We start from the raw sequence: 15,834 nt of genomic DNA on the forward strand, positions 1-15,834 counted from the left end.
TACCTGCCTTGCCCTGGCCCACCGTGCCACCCATCAGCCCTTGGCAGGATGGTGTCCTCCCTCCACGTCGCCTGGGCTGGTCCGCAGTCGTTCCTCAGCCCCTGACCCTGCTATGAGGCTCCAGCCTCCTCTGTCCTTGACCTTCAGCCCTGTGTCTGGTTCTCCTTTCACCTTGGACACGCCTTCTCCAAACTTGCCTGCTTTTCTCGGCCATGAAGTATGGGCTCCACTCCCACCTGGGCCCGCTCTGGTCTCTCCCCATGGACCCGACGCCCCTCCCATGACACTTTTCAGCGTGGCTGCTATCTGTCCTGATGCTGAATCCCCCACCTGACCCAGGCACATTTCCGAAGCTCTCTCCTTCCCCGCCCCCTACCTCTTCCTGCCTCCTGGACAGACTTTCCCAGTTCTGTCTTCCCTCTGCGGGCAGCATGGACAGACGCAAGGACACGCCCTGTCTGCTGTCCGCTCCCTGTCTGTAGCACAGCTGACCAGGCCCTCAGTGAAGCCTGCGCTCCCTGGACGGGGGACCCTGTAGTGTCTGTAGGGATACTCCAGCCTCCCCGGCCACCACATGGTCCCCTAACCCTTGGCTTTGACACGTCCTAACCTGTGGCCCTTCTCTCCTGGGGTGGTCAGATCTATGGTCTGTGCCTCGAGCATCGCCTGTGTGTCGTATTGACTCCCAAATTGACTTGGCCAGTGCTGCCCCTCAACAGGGTTCCCAAAAGCATCTCAAATACAGTTTGTCTTGAATGGAACTCATTATACCCCCCGCAAAAAAATCCCTCTTCGCCTCTGTGCTGCTCTGGAAGTCTGGGAACCCAGCTGGCTCCTCCCTACTCCCCCCATGCCCACGCCCACCCAGTGCCGCTCCACTTCTCTCCCGAACAGCTCTTACTGCCCTGTCCCCATGGGACCCCTGCTCAGTCCTCAGCTGCTCCTTCCTCTGTTCCTGGTGCTCTCAATGTGACCCTTCCCTGCAGCCCAGGAAACTGGTCATCAAAATCCGAGTTGCTCCCTCTCCCACCGAAATGCACGGTGGCTCCTCCGTGCCCTGGGTGTGGGTGCAGCAAGCTCACTCCCGCCCGGCGCCTGTGCACCTGCTGCTCCCATCTGGACCACCCTCCCCAGAGCCTCCTGGAGCTACAGCACTTCTCAGACGTTTTTTCCTTAGAAGGGCACCCACAACCGCTCTAGAGAAGCGTCGCCTCCGCCACCCCAGACCCCCTCCCAACACCCCCCACTGCAGACGCTGCGTGGACTGTCAGGCTCACATATCCAGGAGCAGGCGCCTGGCTGCCCGGGTCAGCCAGAGCTCTAAACTTACTAGCTGTGTGGCCTTAGGTACGCACTTTCTATGTGCCTCGGTTTCCTCATCTGTACGGTGGTGATGGACACGGTGCCCACCAACGTGGGGTGGGTGAAGATGGGGGACCTTCGTCGTCTGCTGCTGTTCACCTGCTCTCCCTGGGGCCTCGCACCCTCTCAGAGGGAGGAGTAAACAAACAGTGAAGATAGAGGAAGTTGAATGGTGTCCAGGGTCACGAAGAAGACAGCAGGGAATGAGGGGATCGGAGTGTGCCAGGGGGACAGGTACAATTTTAAATATGTTCCTTCCCAAGGAAAGCCTCAGCGGAGGCCTGGAGTCAGGGAGGAAGGGCAGGAGCTGTCTTGTGGGGACCGTTCAGGTGAAGGGAACGGCGAGGGCCAAAGGCGCAGAGCCACTGTCTGTAACGGGGGAGCTTGGGGACAGTGACACACCCGAGGCCACCCGGCTAGGACGGGGCAGGGCTGGGGAGAGAAGGCTGGTGGGAGTCTATGGGGCTCACGCATATGGGCGTAAAGTAGAGGAGGATCTGGGTGACCTGTGCTTTGAACAGGCTTCAGTACAGGTTGATGGGGTGCCCTGGGGCGTCTCCCAATAGCAGCCCCTCAAAGCTGATAGTGGGGGGCATCCTCCCAGGTTGGCAGCGGCTGCAGGCGTGGTTGGTGTTTGCCCACCAATGATGGTTCCCTCTCCCGGCTGCCCCCAGCTGGGCTGTGCACACTGGTTGTGGGGTCAGGACCACGGCACCTACCCCAGCACTCAGCTGGTTCAGGGAGACCAGTGCAGTGACCACGAGGGGCCAGCGATCCGTGGGCTCTCAGGGAGGGGACCTCTGTGCCTCATGTTCCCCACTCCCCTATAGAGTCCAACCCGAGGGGGTCCACCCTCGTGTGGATAACAGCCTGCGGTCACGGAGGCTTTTGGGGCCGGGCCTGTGACCTTCCCAGAGCCAGCTGGGGAGCAGTCCTGGGGCCGCCCCTTCCAGAACTCCATACCCTGGTGGGGGTCAGAGTGCTGGAGGAGGGCCAGCCCTGGGGGAAGGGGCTGCAGAGGGGCAGGGAAGGGCGCCAGCTCGAATGGAGGGAATGGCAGCCCATCCCCTGGGTGTGGCCGCGTCATGTTGATCCACGCTGTTATTTCTCACTCATTAAAGATGGTCTTTGATTCTTCACTGAGGTATCCTGGGGCCCATGGATGTCAATGTTGATGTTGATAGAAATAGCCGCTGGCGGGGCAGGCTGCCCGGAGAGGGATTTTCAGCTCTCACTTGGGGACTGCCCACATAAGCACGAGTTCTGGGCTGGGAGCACGTGTGTGCTCCGTGCGGTGAACCTGCATGTGCGTTCTGTCCCTCCAGATGTGCCCTGGCGGCCCCTCCTCCTACTCCCAGTCGCCTCCCTCATCCCCACGTCAGTTTTCTTCAGCCTCCTGTCTATTTTTAGCTCCCTTCCCCAGGGCCTGGCTGACACCGATGTAGCCTCTCTGCTTGGAGTTGCATCTCCATGAATATTTTATGCTGGGGGCTGCCGCACCCGCTCCGGGCAGCTGCCAGCACTTCCCGGTGTCGTATTAGAAGAGGCCAACTCAGCGCGTAGAGGCAGGCCTCCCCGTGGCAGTGCCCTCTGACCTTGGGCCGAAGGGGGCTGGAGAAGTGGCTTGTGGGGAGGGACAGCAGGAGGCAGGCGGCAGCAGACAGATGTGGGAAGGCTTTTCAGCCTGCAGGAGGGTCAGAGCCGTATGTCTGCTGAAGCGGAGGACGCCCCTGGCACCTCAGGTGGGGGCTGTACTTGCCTCTGATTCTTGCAGGCGTGGGCATTGTAGCCTCTACAGGCCCAGGGAGTTGGGGCTGAGAACTTGTGGGTCCCAGCCTGGGCCTGAGGAGGAGGTGTAGACAGGGCGGGGTGAGGGGCTCGCCCAGGCCCCTGACCAGGGAGAAGCCTGTAGCCCGCTCCATGGCTGTCAGGGCTGAGTGAGCGCCGTGACCCCACTGCTTCCTGGGCACACTGGGGAGGGGATGTGTCCCCAGATTAGCCGAGGCTCCAACTGTGCAGCCACATTATGCAGGGCAGGGTCTTTGCAAAGCAGGCTTCCAAACTGGAGGGAGCCCATCCCAGAGGGTCTCTCTGGTGCTCATGAACACACATCTCCCGAGGTGGCCAGCCCAGGAGTCCGAGCTTCAGTCTTTAGCCACCGAAATGTTTTCTGGATGGAAGTGGGAGGCAGTAACGAAGGCAGGTGCGGCCATCTTTTTTTTTTTTTTTTTTTTTTTTTTTGAGACGGAGCCTCACTCTGTCGCCCAACCTGGAGTGCAGTGGCTCGATCTCGGCTCACTGCAACCGCTGCCTCCCGGGTTCAAACAATTCTCCTGCCTCAGCCTTCCGAGTAGCTGGGATTACAGGCGCATGCCACCATTCCTTATTAATTTTTGTATTTTTAGTAGAAATGGGGTTTCACCATGTTGGCCAGGCTGGTCTCGTGATCCACCTGCCTCGGCCTCCCAAAGTGCTGGGATTACAGGCGTGAGCTACCGCGCCTGGCCTAGCTGTGGCCATCTTTACCTTGCCTTTTAGAGCTGCCTCATGCATAGCCAGGGGAGTTCCAAGAACTCAGGGAAAATGCACCCTGTTGAGCTTTGTCCACTCTGACGTGCCCCGACCTAGAAGAGGCCCTGAGACCCTTGGGCTCCTTCAGGTTGAGGGAGCCCTACCAGGCCGGGGGCATTCTCAGCAGGGTTGTTTTCCGGTTAGGAAGCCAGGGCAGCTGGATGCGGAGGCTGCTGCCTGTCTCCTGGGTGGGCAAGGGACTGGAGGGGCAGGGGAGGCTTCCTCTTGGGTGGTGCCTGGGTACAGGTCATTGAAGCCGGAGCCTTCAGGGAACGCCAACCCCTCTGCAAGCTGGTGTGTCTGCTCACAGATGCTTCCCATCCCCAGACAGGAGGCGGGCACCAGGCAGGGAGTCACTCGCCAGGGGTCGCACGGCCAGCAGGCCCATCTGTGACTTCACTGACTGGGAAAGGGGGCCGCTCACTGCTGTCATCGATGCCACTGTGCTTTCTCCCAGCCAGGCCCTACTGTGGGGTCCTGGGAGGAGCCCTGCCTGAGAATCCTTCTGTGCGAGCACCTAAACCCTGGGAGTCCCAACGCGCTGCCCAGCTGCACTGCGCCGCCCACCCACACCGCACTCAGCCCAGGGCCTTTGCTTCAGCCCCAGATGATCTCAGGACCAGTGCTGGGCAGGTGACTGAACCTCCGCAGGCCACTGTGGAGTGTGGGGGTTGGGGCACATTTTAGTGGAAAGTTTTCCGCTCCAGTTTGATTCTTTTGCCTCTGCTGGGGCCTTATGTGAGGCGTGGCCTCAGCACAGACCCACACAACTTTCAGAAGGCTCTGGAACATGGTGCCCACCTCGCTTCTGCTGCTGCCCTATGACCTCCTTCTCCTGGCCTCAGCTGATTCACCTGCATGAGTGCAGGGGCCGGGTAAGCCCCGCGCCAGCCGAGAGGACAGCATGGCATGGGCCGGAGCGTCCGGAAGGAGGGCACTGTTTGACCTGCTGTTCAGCTGGAGGGGCGGGATGGGCCCCAGGGCTGAAGTCAGCTGAAAGGCCCTCTGCAGCCTTCTGGAAGTTGTCTGCCATGCAGTGCTGAGGGCCACAGCTTTGTGACGCACTGATGTGGGGGCTGCAGACAGAGCAGGCTGGATATGCCTCTTGGCTGTGGCTGTCTTGAGCCGTCGCCAGGCTGTTGCCCCAAGTTCCCTCTCCGTGCCTTCTCAGTGATGCTGTAACTGGAAGGTCCCTCGCCCCTTTGCACTTAGGAGGAAGCATGGGGCAAGGCTTTCCATGATGGTGGCCGCTGCTCCCCACCCCCAGGACCTGCCTGACCCCCAGGCATGGTGTGCAGAGGGGCCTGGGGTCCTCGTATGGGCCCCGTTCCTCTCGAAGAAGCCTCAGGAGCAGAGGTGGCCATTCCTGACCGTGTCCAGGCCGGGCCAGGACAAGAAGAGAGGTCCGGTCCCAGGATGTAGGACAGAGAGAGAGGTCCCCACGTGGGGCCTTTGTCATGGGGCAGGGCCCTAGGGTCTCTGCTGCCTCAACATCCTAGACACCCCGTTGCCACAGGCTCCTGCCGGCAGGGAGGGGCCGCACCTACTCCCAGAGAATTTCACTAGCAAAAGAGTGGGCGGAAGCACTGTGTGGTGGCCGCGCGCAGCCTCTGCACTCACCCTGGGATGGGCACCGCTGCGCCAGTGTGCGGGCTCTTACACTGGCTTCCTTTGTTTGTTTGGCCAAGATTGGACTTTTGGAATAATTTTTTAATTGTTGACTAATTTAGGAAATTCAGCTGTTACTGGAGTGCAGAAGGTTGACGGTGTGTTCCTGGAAGGGCTTGGTGAGCCGCCTGCCGCGTTTGGCCATTAGTGAGGGAAGCCCTGCCCCCCTCCCACCCCCACCTTGCTGCCAGCCCACAGGCGTGAGTCATGGACTGGAATATTCATGAGGCTCAGAATCCAGTGTCGTGCTCTCTGTTCCTTTTGCCTGCATTTAGCGGGAGTCAGTCTTGTGATGGGAAAATACCTGCATCCTGAAGCTGCCCCTGTCACCTCATTGGTTAGCGCTTAGGAACATCCGGTGGCCAGTGAGTCCCATGTGCCTAGAACCCGAGCATGGGTGCTGAGAAGGAGGTTGGCGCAGATGAGAGCATGTAGCCCTCCCCTCCAGCCTGGCTCTCGCCTTCCCTCTGCCTGAGCCCAGACTCTTTCTCCAGCCACCTTTCATGTTTCCGCTCTGCACATATCTCTGAAAGATCCACTGTGTCCAGACAGCCACACACTGGCCCTTCTGAGCGGCACTGGTAGGTGGCTCTTCTGATGCCACTGTGGCCTAACCGGCTGCAGGGGCTTAAAAACCCACCTGGGCACAGTGAGCTGCTCATGTTCTCCCCCTGGAGGTTTACAGAAGGCTCTGCTCAGAGCCAGGCCTGGGGGGCATACAACAGAGTGTGGGATGGAGCCTTGGGGCCTCTCTGTCCCCACTGCTGTCAGATTTGTGACATGGACAGAGTGAGCACTGCCAGGAGGGGGGCTGTACCAGGAGAGGCCCGTGGGTGGGATTTCCAGAGGGTTCAGTGAATCGAGGGAGCATCCCGGCTAGACCCAGGGCGCTGCGGAAGGTGAGCGAGAGGCCTGTCAGGGAGGCCTGGAAAGGTTGTTGGGCCCACGTGAGGTCCTGGCCATGGGACTTGGAGTTTTTCAGCAGGGCGAGTTCATGCCTGGAGTATCCTGGGGCTGGAGGCCGCCCACTTGGCTTGGCGCTCTCAGCAAGGGGTGTGGAGTGTCCTGGCAAAGGCCCTTTGCGGCCAGACACACGTCTTGAGCCCTGTGAGCAAAGCTGCAGGAAGAAACAGGCCCTGTGCCCCACACGGTAGTAGAAAGGATGCAGAGGCCTCCCCACCTGTGTGTGCAGGATCAGAAGCAAGTCCCCAGCATGGCCACAGAGCTGGCCCATCTCCAGGGGGATGGCCAAGCCTAGGTGTGCTGGACACTCTCATCTCATCTTTGTCACTGTTGCAGGCTCCTGTTCAGACCCTCCATGGTCTGAGCCCCCTGGAATTGACTGGGGACAGATGATGCCAGTGTTCATTGAGCAGAAGTACTGGTTTTGAATTGTTAACATAAAGACCATCCCTATTTAGAATTAAGGCTTTTTGATCTTCATTTGTTTGATCATTCATTCATTCATTCATTCATCCATCCATCCATCCATCCATCCATCCAGCTAACACCTCCTGTGCCCCTGCTATGTCCAGGCACGGTGCTGGCCTCCAGCAGGACAGGAAGGGCTCCACAGGGCATAGCATAGAGTGGGCACATGCAGAGCAGAGGTGTGCCATGAGCACGCGGCTTCTGGCCCAGGCCTAGCCCACAGTGGGCACTCAGCAGGTGGCAGCTATGATCATTATTGGTGTTGTAGGGTGGGGACCGCCATGTCCACACTCCCGGCGCAGGAGCTGTGAGCCGAGCGTGCCGGGACCACGGCACTCCATGCCTGCAGGAGGGGCTCCTGAGAGGCCACCACCCAGGCCCAAGTCCCAATGCCTCTTCTCCCCTTTGTGGTGACGATCTCCCTGCCTCTGCCAGCAGCCTCCCGTTGGCCTTTACGCCTCCTTTCTTGGCCCCACTTGGGGGCAGTTCTTTCCGAATCTGAGCCAGTGCTGCTGGGTGAGGGGAGCCCCTGGTGAGGGTGTTTATGACTCTCCACAATGATCTCATTATTTGAGACTTCCGGCTGCTTTCTGCTGGAGGCTGGTGCAGTCCTGGGTGGGTGTGGAGGAGGAGGTAATTAACCCAGGCCTGCAGCTGCTGGGAGAGGCCACAGCGGATGGCGGAGAGGCCATAGTGGATGGCGGACAGGCTCCACTAAGGCAAGGTCCTCAGGTGGAGCAAGACCCTGGGGGCACAGGTGCTTGTGAGGCTGGTGGTCCTGGTGCTAAGCTCATCATTGCTGGCTTCTCCATGCACAAGGCCCCTCGCCCGGCCGTGCTGAGTGTCCTCAATAATGAGATGTTTTCATTGCTTTTGTGATTATCCCAAGACCCCTCTTGTCTCCTGTTATAACAGGGAGAGGGCATGCTACGTGGCTTCCTAATTAAGAAGGTCTGTGTCCCTCAGGCTTACAGGAAGTTGTTATATCACCACTGGAAACCCTTTTTACACCATTCATTAATTACAAAAAGGACAAGCTATTGATTTTACCGAGGGTGGAACTTAGTCACTCGTCCTCCATACCATGTTCCAAATGTGTGTTCTCCAAGCACAGAAAATGCAAAGTGGAAAACATTTGGTTTGCAGCACTCGGCTCTGAAAGCCACAGGCTTCCCCTCCAGTGGAAGAGAGCCCAGAAGACAGCAGTCGGCAGGAAGCACTAAGTGGAGGGAGGAAAAAGATGCAGACCCCAGGCCCAGGCAGCCACCAGGCTGCAGGGGAGCCAGGGGCTTGGTGCTGAGTGCCAGGCGGTGCTCCCTGAGCACCAGGGAGGGGGCGTACTGTCAACCTGCTACCCTGGGACCCTCCCCACCCCTGCGTCCCCGTGGGTGGGCGTGACACCCTAAAGGGCCCGCTGCGTTAAGGTGACCCCGGGCCATCTGGCCCTCCTTTGGGGCAGCTACACACCAGCAGGACAGTCCTTGGAGCAGTTCCCAGGCTGCACTTGGCCTCAGGTATTTCTGAGGACAGCAGGACCACCACACAGACACACACACATGCACCAGGGACCGCAGACACATGTGCACACACACGTAGGAGCTCACGTGCACCGGCACCACAGGAAGCACTTTGCCATGTCACTTTGTTGAGTTCCTGTTTCCAGGTGAACAAACCTGGCCCTGGGCCACACAGCTGGGCCCATGGGACTCAGAGTCCTGCTCCTGGCCATGCTGCCCCATCCCTTCCATCAGGCAGGTGCCCGGGATACATGGGGGTCATGTGCCCTGAGCTGCCCTTTGCCACCTCCTCTTTTCTCTCTGGCATATTCTTGGGGAGCCCCAGAGGCTCAGAGGAGCCTGCCTGAGGCCACAAGTGGGTGCCCGGCAGCTGGCACCACTGGCCAGTGCCCCAGAGGCTCCAGTCCTTCCCCCACCAGCAGCCTCGGGGACTTGAGAGAGACATCTGCCTTCCAGCAGAGCGTTCTTTCGTCCTCCACCCACCCCCAACCCTCCATTAAAAACAGCAACAGCCAACAGCGTATGCATTTATTTACTTTGCTGGGTGGAGGGAGATGGCTGCGAGGAGGCAGCAGCCGGGCCGTGGGTGGGGCCTTGTGCTGGAGACATCTGTCTTGCTCTGTCAGCTTCTCACCCAGCGGGACAAGGTGGCCCCTTTGTCACTTGGGTAGGAGAACTATTTAGCAGAGTCATGGCCTGGGGAGGCTGGCTGCCCACCAGCAGTGAGCCAGTAACCTACCATGGGACAGACACCGCCCTGCGGCCCTTTGTTCCATCTCCCCCTGGGTGGTGAGCCTGGGTCCTCAGGCACCTGGGACATCCCTGCCCTTGACTGCCATCTTCATAAACTTTCACCCTGGAAGGACGCCCCTGGGCACTCAGGGAGGAAGGCCGCCCACACCTTGGGAGGGCAGCGCTTATAGGCGGGCACTCCACGCAGTGACGTTGAGGCTCCTGGGCTGGTCTGGACTCTGTCTCAGAGCCTGGAACATCCAGCAGATACCACCATCCCGGGAGACGGGAAGAGCAGTGGGGCCCTCACAGGCTCTCAGGCTCCCACACATCCATCCATCATCAGACAGCATTTGCTTTGTCTGAGGGCAGAGCCTGGCTGATGAGTTTGCTGCAAATATTAAAGAGCAGGGCCACATCAGAGCCGCCTTGGGTCCCGTTGCTGGGCACCGGATTCTCCCTCAGCCTGGAGCCGACCCTGAGAATGACCTGCACCTGGGCTCGTGCCCGCCTCAGGCTGCGTATTAACTGACCTCGAGAGAAGCAGTCACAGCCCTCGGCCTGTGGCATTGGGAATGCTCGATGGCCGCTGGGGTGGGAGCAGCTGCAGTGGTTTGGGATAATATGGCTGAGGGCAGGGCAGGGCCCCCGCCTGGGGGAGGCCAAGCTCAGCAAGTGCTCCTAGGCTGTGCTGAGGGCCGGGGTGAGGTGAGGGGAGGCAGGGAAGCCCCTGACCCTGGTTCATCGTGGACACGCTGCAGGTCCATCGCCTTCCTTACTTCCCATGGACGAGTCCCACCCCTAAAAGCCCCTCAGCATAGGACGACCTGGAGGGCAGCCCCCATGCCCAGGTTTAAATGGAGGCTCTCCCCTTACCCGCTGTGTTGCTTTGGGCAAGTTACTCAGCCTCTCTGTGCTTTACTTCCTCATTGGTAAAAGTGGACAATCATTTCTGTGCTGCTTGGTGGGGTTGCTGGGAAGACCCTGATGTGCACAGCCTGCCGCGCCCTAAGCATGGGTTGTGCAGGGAATATCCCCTTATCGCTGTAGTCCCTGCCCCACGTGCACAGCCCATGTGGGGGCAAAGGGGTGGGAGGGCTCTCGTCTGCAATGCCTTCTGCAGACCCAGAGTTGGGTGGTCCTCCTACGCCCTCGGCGGCTGGAGGGCTGTGGTCACATCTCTGGTAAAGATGCCGAGAGCTGTGGGAAGTTACTCCTATTCCACTCCCAGGAGGTCATGGAGGCCAGATCGTTAGGGGACTCAAGGGCTCCGCTCCACTGCTGCGTGTGGCTGGCAGAGGTGAGGACCGGGCTGTATGAAGCCCTGGAGGTTTTCTCGCTCTTGGGCGGAGATCTCCCTGCCGTTTGGGCCGTGCCGCATGCGTGGGGCCTGGGGCCCATCACACACCTATGAACTGGACCAGAAGGAGCATGGTCCTGAGTTAGCTCTTAGCGCCTCTTGGCGGGGAGTGGGGAAAATCGCGCCTGTGCACAGCCCAGACGGCTCCCTCAGCTCTGCCCGCAGCCCACCGCTTGTAAAGCCAAGTCCCCGTCTCTTTGGGGCCTGGAGATCATTGGTGCCTAGGGAAGAAAGGAGGGGCTGGTTTTCCTAGATCTAGCTAGGTCTAGTTAGTTTTTTGCTTTTCTAGCTTTTTAATTATAGAAAAGGTCAAATATATGCAAAAGTAAAGAGAAGAAAGAATTCCTGTGTAGTTATTAGCTTAGGGCCAGTCTTATGCGTTGACAGCCCTGACTACTCCCCCACCACAGAGAGCTCTCACCTGTGGAGGTTTTCTCTTTTAACAGCTTTACTGAGATGTAATTACATGCCGTTCTGTTCACCCACTTCCAGGATACGATTCAGCAGGTTTTCTTCTATTCACAGAGGTGGACATCCCCCGCCACAGTCTATTTCAAAACCTATTATCTCACCAAAAAGAAGCACCACCCCTTAGCCACCACTGGTCCCCCAGCCCCAGGCAACCGCAAATCCACTTTCTGCCTCTGTGTATATATATCTCTCCTGGACATCTCATGTAAATGGGTGATAGGCAGATCCTGTGACCGGCTTCTTTCACTGTGTTGTTTTTAATGCCTGGTTGAACATGGGCTGCAGGGAGAAATTTGGTCCCCACAACCCTGCTGTGAGGTGGACATTGGCCCATTTTACAAAAGAGGAGTCGATGTGAGTCAGTGGTGAATCAGGATTCACACCCGGCTCCAGGGTTGAAGATGCTGGGCTGGTTTCCAGGCGGAATGAAGAGACCATCCAGCATGGTCGGGTCCCAAGGTGGGCAAGCCTCTGCCCGAAGCAGCCCATCCCAGAGGCGGGGCAGAGCTTGGTTCCTTATGAAAGGGATCCCTGGCCAGCTCAGTTTGAGAAAGGCGAAAGTTAAACAGATTTGAGACGTTTCAGAACCTTCATCCCAGTGTGCATTGTTTATTGTAAGAGGCCATTTAGTGCATAGATCCCCAAACCTCCCTGGCACAGACCATCAGAGAGGCTTCATCTCCCAGTGGAGTTGGGGAGGGAGCCCAGAGGATCTGCAGACACAGACAGGCAGGCAGGCAGGCATCTCCTGACCTGGCAGCCTGGCATCTCCTGACCTGGCAGCCCTTCCTCAGCCCCTCTCCAGGGCCCTGGCCTTGGACGGGCCATTCCCACCAGCCCCCCAGGACACCCATGGTAACAGCTCCTAAGCTGGTGGCATTGGCTCTGCAGAGCCATTTGCCACCTCTCTTGGCCCCTCTTGGTCCTCTGGTACCTGAGAGCATGTGACTGGGGACTCAGGCACTTGGGGACCAAGTTTCTCGCCAGTCTCCCACATCCGCACGTTCCCAGGAAGTTCCCTCTCCTCAGGCCAGACCTGGCTCCTGTGGGCTGGGCGGGGGCTTCAGCTGTGTCCCTTCTCACTCCAGCTGCCTTTCCTGGGCCAGGCTCACTCTCTCCTGCTTTCAAGGATTCTTTTTCTTTCCAAGCTCCTTGCCGTCTTTCCTCTCTGTGGAGGGCAGATACTCCACCAGCTAGAGGGAGGACCTGAGCCGAGGGGCCAGGCTTTCAGACTGGGAGGCGCCTGAGTGCGATCCAGCCTGCCCGTCCCCAGCTCTCCTGCTCCCAACCCCGATGTCTCCCAGGGCCGCCACAGCCACTCCAAAGCCAGCAGAACCCAGTACCAACCCCACCAGGCCCTGTTGCCTCGTCGCCCAGCTCTGGGACCCCACGCCCACCCTACAGCTCTTGCTCTGCCTGCTACAGGGTCTTCAAGGTATGCAGGAAGCCAGGCTGTGGGCGGCCGCTCCTCTGCTGAGCCTCGGCCTTGCCGCTGCAGGCGGACAAGAAGCTGCAGCTTCCCTCCACATCACCAAGCAATTCCACAGGGGAAGGGGAGGACAAGGCCCCTATATCCCATCCTGGTGGCTTTGACCTTGCATTCTTGGCCACTTCAGATGTGCCCCATTTGGGGCAGCGGCAGATGGAAAGGGGGCAGGGCCCTGCTACACAGGTGTGGTCTGCGGGCCACAGCGTTGTGTCACCTGGGATCCTGTTAGAAGTGAGTCTCAGCTCCCAGACCCACTGGATCAGAATCTGCATTTACAAGACTGGCAGATGACTCAGATGCACTTAAAAGTTCGAGAAGCCCTGATCTAGCACATTCTGCCTCAGTGTGCACAAAGGTCTTCAGCTGTGCCCAGCAGGATGTAGCCATGTATGTCTTCAGGGGAGCTTGTCATCTGCAGGGGCTGGGCTCTGTGCCCTCCAAGCCCAGGAAGCTCAGGGGTCTTGCCCACTGAGAAGTGCTGCTGGAACTGAGAAAGAACATTTCATTTTCCCTGGACTGTTTCAGGTCAAATTGCATAGCCTCAAATTTTATTTTTAAAAGTCAGCCAGAGATCAAACCGTAGCAGCGGGAGGGACTTCTTCAATAAAGTGTCTTGGAAAAGCAGTTTTCCTGTGTACACCGAAGACTCTTCAAAGGGGGACCCGGACCGCTGCAAGGAGCGCCACCTATTTCTTTAAATACCCGAAGATTCCATTGGCTCCAGGCCGGCGAAGTTTTGACAGTTTACACCTGGTGACATTTAGAGACCGATTTTGGAGAGAGCTGAGGGGAGGAGGCATTTGGTATAACTTGACATTACATCCTCTGGCTGACTGCGCTCCCTCTTGCCAATATACCAGTTGTCTATAAAACACTTAGGCCCAAAAATAGCTGTACAGTTTGGTGTCATTGTGGATGAAATGAAGGGCAACTGCCCCATCTCTTTGGCTTTCAGACACCCTCAAAATGTTGCGATGAAATGTCCCAGAGGAATTAGCACAGCTCATTAAACCTGAATTCCCAGCCAGGGTGGGGCCAGTCAGAACATGGCGTTGGGACAGATGGGACCTCAGAAGTGACCATCTAATACTCCAGGGGTGGCACCTGCCCAGGGGCCACAAGACTTAGAGTGAAAGGGGGTGCCGTTCATAATCGCAGCCCGTCAACAGGCATGAACCAGGACCATCCTGGGCAGAACCCCGTCTTTGGTCAAATCCCACCTGTTCAGTTGGCTCTGCCCCCAGACCAATGAGATGGGGTCCCTGGGGTCCAAGGTGCCGCCTCCTGAGTGTACGGTCCAGAGCGTGGTGACAGGGCTCCCTCCCAACAAAGCAGGCCTATTGCTCCCAGTACGGGGCGGGGCCTTCTCAAGGCCACAGGCAGCACAGCATCTGCCCACTTCTCGCTGGGGCAGTGGCCGTGTGCAGCTGGCTTTCCTCACTTCTCTCCGGGGCGGTGGCCGTGTGCAGCTGGCTTTCCCCACTTCTCTGCGGGGCGGTGACTGTGTGCAGCTTTCCTGGGAGTGCAGCGAATGCAGGGTCCCTCTTCCTTTCCACTTCCGTTCAGCTCCCATGTTTCATTATCAAGTGCATTTTCCACCGAAGTCCAGTAGCAAACAGGCCCTGGGCTTGGAGGTCACCTGCTGTGAAAGGTGGTGAGAGGGTGTCACAGGGCTCAGCACTTCACTGCTTCTGACCCACCACGCCCTTAGTGTCCCCTCTATGGAGCTCTGCCACCTGTGGCTCCTGCGGCCCCTCAAAGCATCTTGGCTGAACATACTCAGCCCAGTCAATGGGCCCATCAGCGAGGTGGGACATGAGCCCCATGCCTGCTACCCGGCAGTCGTGGGAGGCCAGCAGGGCCGAGGCGTGGTACTCAGCATGCACCAGGGGTGGGGCAGATCCCACGGGTGGGGGGCAGGGCCCCAGGCCAGGTCACAAGGCCACAGCAGTGGTTCTGCAGTGACCCTAACCTGCCTGTCTCTGTGTGTGGTCCACAGCCCGAGACCGAGGACGAGAAGAAGCGCTTTGAGGAAGGCAAAGGGCGGTACCTGCAGATGAAGGCGAAGCGACAGGGCCACGCGGAGCCTCAGCCCTAGACTCCCTCCTCCTGCCACTGGTGCCTCGAGTAGCCACGGCAACGGGCCCAGTGTCCAGTCACTTAGAAGTTCCCCCCTTGGCCAAAAACCCAATTCACATTGAGAGCTGGTGTTGTCTGAAGTTTTCGTATCACAGTGTTAACCTGTACTCTCTCCTGCAAACCTACACACCAAAGCTTTATTTATATCATTCCAGTATCAATGCTACACAGTGTTGTCCCGAGCACCGGGAGGCGTTGGGCAGAAACCCTCGGGAATGCTTCCAAGCACGCTGTAGGGTATGGGAAGAACCCAGCACCACTAATAAAGCTGCTGCTTGGCTGGACCCACGTGTCCTGGGTGGTCATTTGTCTTGGGGGGGCTGCTTTCCCAGGGGGTGTGGGACGTTGGGGCTCCCGTGGACAGTCTCAGCCCTCCCAGCACCAGCACCTGCGTGTACCCTAGAACCTCAGGCACAGCCACACCGATTCGTGTCCGGCTGGTGACTTGCTGGCTATGAATGCCCATTTCCCGTGGGTCTCTGGTTTGGTGTCCTGGCCCCAGACACCCTGGCTCCCTGGACCTCATAGGCAGCCCAGACGCTGGGAGGATGTGGGCTCAGGGCCACGCTGCCTGGTGGGAGTGCCAGCACCCCACAACCCCCCTGTCTGGCTTGCAGAGGATGCCGGCTCTAAGCCTGTGTGGCTTTCCTATGAACAGGGTGGGGCTGCTGGGAAAGACTCAGCGAGGTGATGGTGTGGGAAGAACCAAATGTGGCCTGGCTCAGCGTGTGGGAGCCCCACCCTGACCCAGCCTCTTGCTAGCAACTGCCTAGACACCCCAAAATCCTGTCTGAAGGAGCCCCCCAGCTGGCGCCAGGACTCTGTGCCTGACATGGAAACTCCCCCAGCCACTCAGGCAGGAGGCTGCTGGGATGGCTTATAGGGCAGGGGTCTGAGGGACAGTACAACTGTGTGTCAGTGCCGTTGGCGTGAAGCTGTGGGCATATGTGTCACTGACATATCTATGCATGTGCGTGTGCATCTGTCTGCATATCTGTGAGCACGTGTGTGGTGAGGGTATCGGTGTAGCAGGGTTGATCTGTGCATCTGGCCCAGCCAAGGCCACTACAGGGGCCAGGACCCCATCTGCATCC

The 15,834-nt window shown here is 58.7% G+C and overlaps 1 protein-coding gene across 3 annotated transcripts in view; it reads left to right on the top strand.

Annotated features, from left to right (window-relative positions):
- ACOT7 (acyl-CoA thioesterase 7) overlaps nucleotides 1-15,024 on the top strand; it is a 134,277-nt gene extending 119,253 nt beyond the window's left edge. For all 3 annotated transcript variants that reach the window (XM_031016091.3, XM_031016094.3, XM_055383300.2), the window contains exon 9: nucleotides 14,601-15,024. In XM_031016091.3, coding sequence (XP_030871951.1) covers nucleotides 14,601-14,699 — 99 coding nt within the window. In that variant the 3' untranslated portion in view covers nucleotides 14,700-15,024. The remainder of the gene's footprint in view (nucleotides 1-14,600) is intronic.
- The last annotated feature ends 810 nt before the right edge of the window (nucleotides 15,025-15,834 follow it).

The sequence above is a fragment of the Gorilla gorilla genome, chromosome 1 (assembly GCF_029281585.2).
Source record: "Gorilla gorilla gorilla isolate KB3781 chromosome 1, NHGRI_mGorGor1-v2.1_pri, whole genome shotgun sequence".
Lineage (NCBI taxonomy): Eukaryota > Metazoa > Chordata > Mammalia > Primates > Hominidae > Gorilla > Gorilla gorilla.